Here is a 9,563-nt window from a genome sequence, read left to right as displayed (position 1 = left end):
TTATCTCTGGCCTCAAGAAATGGAAATTCACCTAGGAGAGGAAATAAAGTTCACGTATAATTCCCCTCTCTTCCTTTCAGCATCCTCTCTAGGGAAGATCTGTGAACAATCTGAGCGCCTTGTTACTAAAGGCTCGATCTGCCTTTAGCTGAGACATGTTGGCTGCCTGAAGAGATAAACGGACTCCTTGATAAACAGACCAGTCTAGGAAAAGAAAGAGATACAGGCCACAAGAGGACCCGAGACATATTTGGGTTGGTTCTGGATCAACTTTATGTGTAGCTGTGCCTGAGAAAGTGCCTGCAATGAAACTCAGCAGATAAGGTTGCCTGAAGTATTTTTGCCATGCATAGCTGTGCCTTGAGATGAGATTCGTTTAGAACTCTTTACTTTGAATTTTTCCTCCAACTCTCATCTAAAACACTCTCAGCTACAGATCACGGTGTTGAGTTCACACAGGATTTTTACACCTTCCTTTGATCCTGGGCAATCTGTGTATGATGAAATACAACTTATGTAACTATGCTGAGGGTTCAAACACGCTTGTATTTAGGCTTTGTGAAGGTGTTACCTTATTTGATGGTTGCATATACATCTAGGAATGCTGCTGAGACACAGACTTCCTATTTTAAGAGATGGGGGATGAAGTACAGCAAATAATTCCCATCTCACTTCCTAAATCCCCACTAGTACCAACTAGGTTGTATGAGATAGGACAGAATTTGGCTCTGGACATAGATTGAAAGAAACGGAAGAGAGATTGCATTACTGACTGGGAGATCATATTCCTTGAAGCACCACTTTCAAGGTATTGAAATTGACAAAAAAAGTGGTATTGACAAAAGAATTTTAGCAGAACACCATAGCGAAGGGAGACAAGCGGGCAAGGTAATTTTCCTCCCAACACTTAACGCAGGAAAACACAGTATTAATTAGTTTCATACCATACTCCCCATTTAACTTCCGATTAGTGTTGTGGGAGTGAAATATCAGAGAGAAGCAATCTGAATGGGTAGGGTTGGGTTTTTGTTTTTTTTTTTTTTTTTTTACATTGATTCAGCAGTTGCTTGCAAGACCTATTTCATCTTTTGCCACACAAGCAATGTCTTATGGGAAAGACAAAATGTACAAGGCATTGCAATATTACAGCTCAGTCACTGTCCTTCTCTGTGACTAAAGAACACTACCTCTAGACCTGGGCATATACAGCAAGCCATGTTCCATGAGATCCTTTGAATATTTATACAAATTAGCCTCGTGTTCCTTCCCTTTTCAGAAATCCTTTTTCCACAAGTAAGTTTATTTGTAGGGCTGTTCCCAAAACCAGTACGTTTTTACATAGTCATTGGAGAATTACTGGAAAATTAATTTCAAGTTCTTAAACAGATATTTATATTAGACCATACTACAATAATGATCTTGGCCTCTAGCCAGGAATTAAAGCTTTATTAAGCTAAGCACTCTGCATAAATAACTATGAAGATGATTATTCACTCTGTCAGACCTAGCAAGAGTCTTTATTCCTCAGTGCAGTGTGCAGAGAGTGCAGAGTTTCCCAGATTCCTTGAGTAGCTGAAATGGGTGAATGGCCTGTTGATTATGCTGCAAGATGCATATCCCTCTACCAGAAAGCTTACTAGAAAGATATCTCTATTCTTCCATGCATGATTGTTTTCCAATTCTTTACTATTACTGTTAGTGTTTTCTGGAAGCATTCCGATTCAAGTGAGTTTAAACAACTACATTTTAGATGTAAAAGATCAGAATTTACTTTATTAACTCTACTTTTTCTTTATTCTTATGTAGAGTCATCCCATGATGTACTGCATGGAGAGGAGGAAATGCAGGGCATTTATCCATTCATAGTTTTCTGACCATCCCAAAGCAGAGATCATACACTGACAAGACAAATGCTTGAGAATTAGTAGAGACTGAACAGAAAAGCTTCACTTGTTCAGTACAACTAACCATCTAGCCATGACTATGTAGGCCTAACCCACCATGACATGTCAGCTCATGGAAAACATTCATTTTAATTTCACTCAGACCCAGGAAGTTGTAGAATTCATTATATGAAAACACTTATTTTGTTATTATAAGAATTCATATTGCTGAATAATAAGTCTGATTTTCCAAGAAAGTTATTAACAAATATCAATTAATAATCACATGGCCTTTTGTACTTTTAGAAGAGAGGATGAGATCTATTAATAGGAAGAAAAGCAATTCTAAATTTGAAGATAGGAATAATTGGTTCTGATGCAATTTCTCTCTGGGCAGACAGAAACCTGATGAAATTCAACAAGGGTAAGTGTAGGGTGCTGCATCTGGGGAGGAATAACGCCATGCACCAGTACAGGTTGGGGGCTGACCTCCTGGAGAGCAGCTCTGTGGAGAGGGACCTGGGAGTCCTGGTGGACAACAGGATGACCATGAGCCAGCAATGTGCCCTGGCGGCCAAGAAGGCGAATGGCATCCTGGGGTGCATCAAGAAGAGTGTGGCCAGCAGGTCGAGGGAGGTCATCCTCCCCCTCTACTCTGCCCTGGTGAGGCCGCATCTGGAGTACTGCATCCAGTTCTGGGCTCCCCAGTTCAAGAAAGACAGGGAACTGCTGGAGAGGGTCCAGCAAAGGGCAACAAAGATGATTAGGGGATTGGAACATCTCTTATATGGAGAAAGGCTTAGGGACTTGGGTCTCTTTAGTCTAGAGAAAAGAAGATTGAGGGGGGATCTTATTAATACTTACAAATACTTAACGGGAGGATGCCAGGGGGATGGGAGCAGTCTTTTTTCAGTGGTGCCCAGTGATAGGACAAGGGGTAATGGGCACAAACTTGAACATAGGAAGTTCCATCTTAACATGAGAAGGAACTTCTTTACTTTGAGGGTAGTGGAGCACTGGAACAGGCTGCCCAGAGAGGTTGTGGAGTCTCCCACTCTGGAGACATTCAAAACCTGCCTGGATGCTGTCCTGTGCCACCTGCTGTAGGTGACGCTGCTCTGGTGGGGGGGTTGGACTAGATGATCTCCAGAGGTCCCTTCCAACCCTAACCATTCTGTGATTCTGTAATCATTTCCCTGCCAGTTGTGCAAGGCTGTAGAGTAGATAGTATACCAGCTTGCAAATTACATAGCAAAAACACACAAGGTAATGTGAAACAGAATGAGAAGCGACAAGTGTTAGCCTACAAAGGAACTTTGTGACATTGCCAAGGTAGTAAGAATAGTAAGGTAGGAACATCCTATTTTCGTTTAGGATGCATTTGCAAATATGATAGGCCAGAGTAATCAAACCAGGTGAGGAAAAAATGAAATTACAGCTTCTTATCCCACACTGACTCTATTAGACCAAGTCAGATTCATATAGCAGGGGGTGCATGGGGATAGTACTGCTCTCTTCCCAGTGCTCTGAAAGACAAGCAGAGGGAGATTTGTCCCCTACACCTTACCACCCAGCAGTCTGGAAGACTATTCAAAAAGGCATCTGAGGGAAGATAACTGCTGATGAGTGAAGGTCCCATGTAGGTACAGTCTTCATCAACATCACAACCAGTATAGTTTGTGTATGGAATTTTCTTGTCCCATTATCACAAATTCTTGTACTGTGGGATGTCACTGCTCCACCCTACTGGCTTTTCTGAAGCTCAGTCTTTTCCATTGCTTATTCCCCTGAACCAACAAGCAAGGATGCTAGAACAAGGCAGTGCCAGTTCAGTAGAGATTGGGACTAAGCCTGCATTTTGGGTGATAAAGCCCTCCACTGGAAGGGAGGCTAGCTAAGAGAGACCACTGCTGTGGTGGTCAGAACTAAATACAACTAAGGATAGAATGTTGCTATCTAACAAAGGTCAAACAAGAGCATGCATTCACAAGTGTTTACCAAAACTATCACTACTATAAAAGGAATATTCAGAGATTTCATTTCCCTGAATGCTTTACAGTGACAGCAATGCAACACATCTTCAAAGAGGGAGAATGCTGATTGCCATGGTCATTTTTTTTCCTCCAGTTTTGAGACATCCTAGAGATGGGCACAAAATTCATTTTCTACAAACAATGCACAAACAAAACTGGACCCATAGCAGTGTCTCCACTGTGTGAATTAAAAACCCTGAACACAGCTGATTGTCTCTACTGTTAGGGCTAGTTTTCAGCAGCTTTTCCTGATCTTGTAATCAAGAGCAAGGATGGTGACCAGACAAGTTTGCCTTTGCAGACATTTTCATAGCATGACTTTTTTTTTTTTCCTTTTTTAACAAGATGAAAGGGATTTTGGTTTCTACCCCCATTTTCAACATGAGAGAAAGCTTCCTTTTGACAGGGAAGCAAACATCTGAAGAGGCTGATAACAGCCACAATGAAAGTTTAAGACATGGACAAATTGCAGACTTCTGGCCAAAAATCATGTAACAGAGGATTTATTGTGTATGTAGGTTTACAGCACACCCCAGTTTTCAGAGGAATAAATCACTTCTGCTTGAGTTCTAACTACACAGAGCTAATAAGGACAACGAGCTATACATTTTTGCTGCTTTGACTTAGAATTCAATCTCAGGTTCAAAATTTGGATTCTGCTTTATTTTCATGCAAGCATGTGGATTGGGGACAGAGGACCCTATTCCATCTCCCCTGCTGCTCCTCTATTTTATGTAGGTGACAGGTTTTTTGTTAGAATTTCATTACAAAAAATAATTAGTATCTATTTGTCTAAGATTAACTGCACATCAGCCTGTTTATATTATATAAAAAACACTGTGCTACAGCTAGAATCATATATATTTGTTAATCAATGATGCAGCACTTTCTCACTCAGAAGTCCCTTTGAGAAAAAAAATAATTGGCTTTTAAAAGGCTGCAGGACCAGTAAATCTAAGCTAAACTTGACAACAGGACAATTTTATTTGTGAAGAAATTCAAGGCAAATGAGGTCAGTTCATAAAGTGCTCAAACAGCACAGAGAAAAACATGCTTCCCATGCTGCCCAAATGGCTGACATAATTTTGCTTGCTTTCCTTTCCTGTTAACTTGAGAATGCAAATAGCTTTGCTGTCAGGGTACATTTGTTCCCACTAATTCAAGACACTGTAACAAGCCAAAATATTTATTTCTTTTTTCCACTCTAATTTGTGTCTTATCATATTGGGAACATCATCTACAGATTTCATTTACTGTAACATTATGCAAACAGCCCTTATGGGAAAGTCAGCTCTCTGTAATAGGAAAACTAAGCATAAAGAACTCTCTTAATGTTTGAGGATATGTTGCCTCAAAGGGGCCAAAAATTCTGTTCTGACCAGTATGTAAAGGCCAAAACGTATATCCAAAAATAACTGCTCAAATACCCTACCTCTGAAAACCCTTGGCTTCTCACAAAAGATACTTACATTCTTCCTGCTTCTCAGTACACAGGACAGGCTACGAGAACATATTCTTTTAGTTAGAATTGGATGATCAAACAGAAGCAAATAGCACATTTGTAGAGTTCAATCCTCATCCCATTCATGAATGTCTACAAACTGATGTTGCCTCACATTCAGCTAGGTATAAAATTAAAGTTGGTCAAAATGCTTTCCTTTGAAAAAGCTTTCTGGTGGTCACTGGATTTTAATCATGTGATCATTTGTGTGTAAAGCATTTCTGCCTCCTATAGGAAATAAAAGGAGATTTCAGCTAAAAAAAACCCAATTGCTGTTTTCCACTGAAAATTCAGTTTGATTTTCTTCAGTTAAACAAAAACACAACAACTTTTTCTAATTAGAATTGTTTGTGCCACTTAAGGGGCAGAAATTGGTTCCTGCCAGCCCCTTTGATGAAGGCCAAAAAAGCAATGACTCACCCCTTAAAGCAGTGGAGCATGAGTCCAGATTCACTCAGGTAGAGTGACAAAGCTAGAAGCCTATTTGCTATATGGTTCTTCCATGTGAACAGCTCCATCCATTTCCTGTGTCAAACAACACTCAAATGAGCTCTATGCAAGTGGCTTCTAACGTTGGTACCTTAGTTATAGGCCTAAAATTAAGTGAGATGAATCAGACCACAGAAACTATGTTTATGAGCATATCCTTTGTAATTAGTTTACTTTTTTTTCCACCTTGCCCATTCACATAGCAGCTGCTTATAATACGTAACCTAGTCCCTTGGTGTCCTTTTTGCACATACCTGACACTGTCTTTTTCTAGCCTCATTTGTATCTGCACTGCCTTCTACAGAGTCCTTTGGCTTACCATGGTACAAGCTCAGAATCAGATCTCTAGTTTATATTTGTATGTTCAAATGATCTATTAAAGAAAACAATCCCACTGAATCACACAGAATCACAGAATGGTCACTGAAGCCCTTCCAATTTTTAAAACACATTTAAAAGATAAGATATGAAAACAGGGCCGTTGCTACTCGACATCTATCATTACAGTAAAAGTATTTTGGCTCAGTTTGACTCAATATTCTCCATCAAGAAATACAGTCTACCCTTACCATTCTCACCAGATGTCTTGTCTTTTCCATTTGTAGCTCCGGTTCCTTGTCTCTGTTAAGGGGGGAAAAAAACCCAAAACAAGTGGTCAGAACAAACTTGAATGTGTATTTTCCCCTTGGAATTACTAGCAGTTACAGCCTGATTTCTCCTTGATACCTTCAATAGTCATTCACCCTCAAGCAATATTGCTTGGAAACACTACCAGTCAGAACAGGAATACTTAGTACCATGATTTAGGTACAGCTGTATAAGTATGTGTGCAACAGTATATAATTGTCACAATAGTGATGGGATATGCGTAATCAAATTTCCAGCAGTGCAAGGGTATGAGCTACAGTAGGACATCTCTTCAGGTCCCTGCTTTGCCTCCATTTCCATAATTCTTCTGACCTTACTTTGGCCAGAAAACTCATCTTTCCACTCTGGCCACAAGTGGAAATGGAACTTCCCACTTAATCCTCTCTGTCCAAGGAATAGCCTCATGACTTTCCATGAAACAAACTGATTTAAGTCACTCTACTAAGTAACATGTGTCAAACACCACTGCAGTCCAAATAGATATTCACAGTGGCAGAGCTGTATTAGTGTGGTTGCACTACTAGGTAATTTTCTAGCTTAGGAACGGTCACTCTATGAAAATTATGCTGTATTCCCCAGAGAAAACATCTCACAGGTGGAATTAAGGTACTTTAGCAAGTATGGCAAAACTTGAATTTCTTATGCAAAGTTATTCATACTTGTGTGTATTACTGAAATAGACTAAAGAATTCATCCTCTAGGGCTGTACATGTAAAAAAACTAGGAGTATTAAACTAAGTGAATAAATCCAACCACATTCAGCCATCAGAGGCAGCACATCCTCATGCATCAGGAAAGTTAACAGTTGCAGTAGTACTGCAAACCAAATGGTTTGTACCAAAATGTAGACAGTCATATCAATTCTCTTATGAAAATTCATACAAGCATACTTATCTGAAGGTATTTACTCTGGAATATCTGGTTTAAACCTTCTCTACTGCTCTGGTTTGTCCTTCATCTCCCACAGTGGTGGTACTTTCAGGGTATTCTGTGTATATGGAGCTAATCACAACAGAAGTACAAAACTTTCACATGTATTCTTCGCTCTTATTATGAAAGCCAAAGGGCGAAAGAAAGTTCTTCAAACCCCTCAGGAGAATACAGAAGAGCTACATATGGTCTATTGTGCATCCACATGCCAGTGGTGGGGTTACTCATCTTCTCTGTGGCAGACTTCAGTGCATATATCTCTGCTCTACTGGCTCTGCCTCATCTCTCATTCCATGCAGTGAGACAGAGCATCCCTAGAGAAAAAAACCTGAGTCTATAACCACAGCTACAGTTTCCCCATACAATGGAAATATATTTGTTTCTCCCTGGAGCCTCAGAACTAAGACAGGAGAGAAAACTTGGCCAATAACAAAAAAAATAGGATTCTAAAGGGATAAACATCTTTCACAAAAACATAAGTTACCAACAGCCAGAAACCAATAAATCTACCCAACAACTGGTTTTGCTAAAGATGTTAACTCTTATGGCTTTAAAGTTTGATTAATATTTCCATATTTCAATTTTGGTCCACATTTGAAACTAGATTTTAGTGTTAATTTACTGGTACCTTCAAAAAAAACCCAACAACAAAACAACAAAATAGTGGATCCTTCCTATCTATAATATTGCTTTTTCCTTCCCTGTTTTAAAATGCTTATTCAACTTGTCTTATTTCACCTTTCAGGCTGTGCTACTTAGCTGTTATGAAAGCTTCTCTTTCCTCCCTAGGCTATACCTGTCAGGTTTGGTCTGCTATTGATGGAGTACTAGAATATGGATCCACACATTTATTTCATGTCTCAGGATTTCCCCTCAGGGAGAGGGGAAAGTTGTCAAAGAAAAGAAATAAAAACTTGGCTTTGGTCAACGAAGGTTTTTCTATTTGTGAGGTCAAGATTTTTCTTTAAATCTGAAATCAGCCTAAGTATTCTACAGCCATTTATTTGATTGGTGACAACTGGACATATACAGATGGAAGCCTGAAAGTCTGCCAAACAAGCTTCTGATCGGTTTTCCTTCAGTTATATAAATATTTTGATCTATAAGTACTGTGCTGTCTTCCAAGTGAATGCAATGGATTTGAAAATCGGTTTCTCATTAACAAGCCATTGAAACTTATGAAAAAGCTATATATGATGTGATCATCCACCTGGAAAGCCTTTAGACTTTTATTTCAATACATTCAGTAGACCTATTTTTTTAAAAACATTTTCAAGATGCTGGTATTATTAGCAGCTGGAGCTTCTTGCTTCTCTCATCACATTTCATGATGCCACCACAGACTGCAGAACAAAGCTTAGCTTTTCAGTGTCATTCAGAGCACAAGAGGATTAAACATGAAGAGTTACTAGGGGTATTTTCAAGAAGCAATGGATGAAAGCCCTCCAAAAGCTGGTATAACAGATTTTGTCCTCAGATGCAATAGATCAAATTAAAATCTATGAAGTATAAGAAAAACATTATTAATTTCTGGGTTTTGTTTTTAAAAGAAAATCCTCAAGTTGCTGACCATATTTTCAAAACCAAAAGCAGTCTAATGCTTTCTGTTTCCTATAACTTGTAGCCAGCTTCCTCCACTCAAAGATTGCTTCTAAAATTCCCCAGCATTTTCTAAGGCAAGCACTACGACAGAAGCAGAGAATAAACTTTCCACTAGGCATCGAAGAAGAAACATCGGGTCCAAAATGAACATGGATGCAAAATCATAATGATTATACAGTAAAACAGGATAAACAATTTTGTTGCTATGTTGCGTAGGAGGAAACATAGTTTATGAGTGTCTTGGTTCTGGCAGGGATGGGGTTAATTTTCCCAAGGAGCCAGCAGGGGATACAGGTATTCCATGCCATGTGACCCATGCCCAGGTTGGCAGGGGGGAGCTAGCCGGGGGAGGGGGCAGGAAGTCGCGGCGGGGAGCGGGCTGCCTGGGTCCGGGTCCGGTCGGGAGCGGCGGCATTGTAATAGCGTTCGTATATTCCTTTACTGGTGTTATTGTTATTGTTTTCTCTTGGTTTTTTT

The 9,563-nt window shown here is 39.6% G+C and overlaps 1 protein-coding gene across 1 annotated transcript in view; it reads right to left on the bottom strand.

Moving 5' to 3' along the window:
- Positions 1 to 6,889, bottom strand: part of PCP4 (Purkinje cell protein 4) — a 34,132-nt gene extending 27,243 nt beyond the window's left edge. Inside the window, exons 1-2 of the mRNA XM_009891367.1 lie at positions 6,872 to 6,889; positions 6,476 to 6,527 (exon numbers count right to left, since the gene is read on the bottom strand). Coding sequence (XP_009889669.1) covers positions 6,476 to 6,527; positions 6,872 to 6,889 — 70 coding nt within the window. The remainder of the gene's footprint in view (positions 1 to 6,475; positions 6,528 to 6,871) is intronic.
- Between the last annotated feature and the right edge of the window lie 2,674 nt (positions 6,890 to 9,563).

The sequence above is a fragment of the Charadrius vociferus genome, unplaced genomic scaffold (assembly GCF_000708025.1).
Source record: "Charadrius vociferus isolate BGI_N301 unplaced genomic scaffold, ASM70802v2 scaffold298, whole genome shotgun sequence".
NCBI classification, from domain to species: Eukaryota; Metazoa; Chordata; class Aves; order Charadriiformes; family Charadriidae; genus Charadrius; species Charadrius vociferus.
The sequence above is the reverse complement of the archived record's forward strand: the minus strand, read 5'-3'. Positions and strand labels throughout refer to the sequence as shown.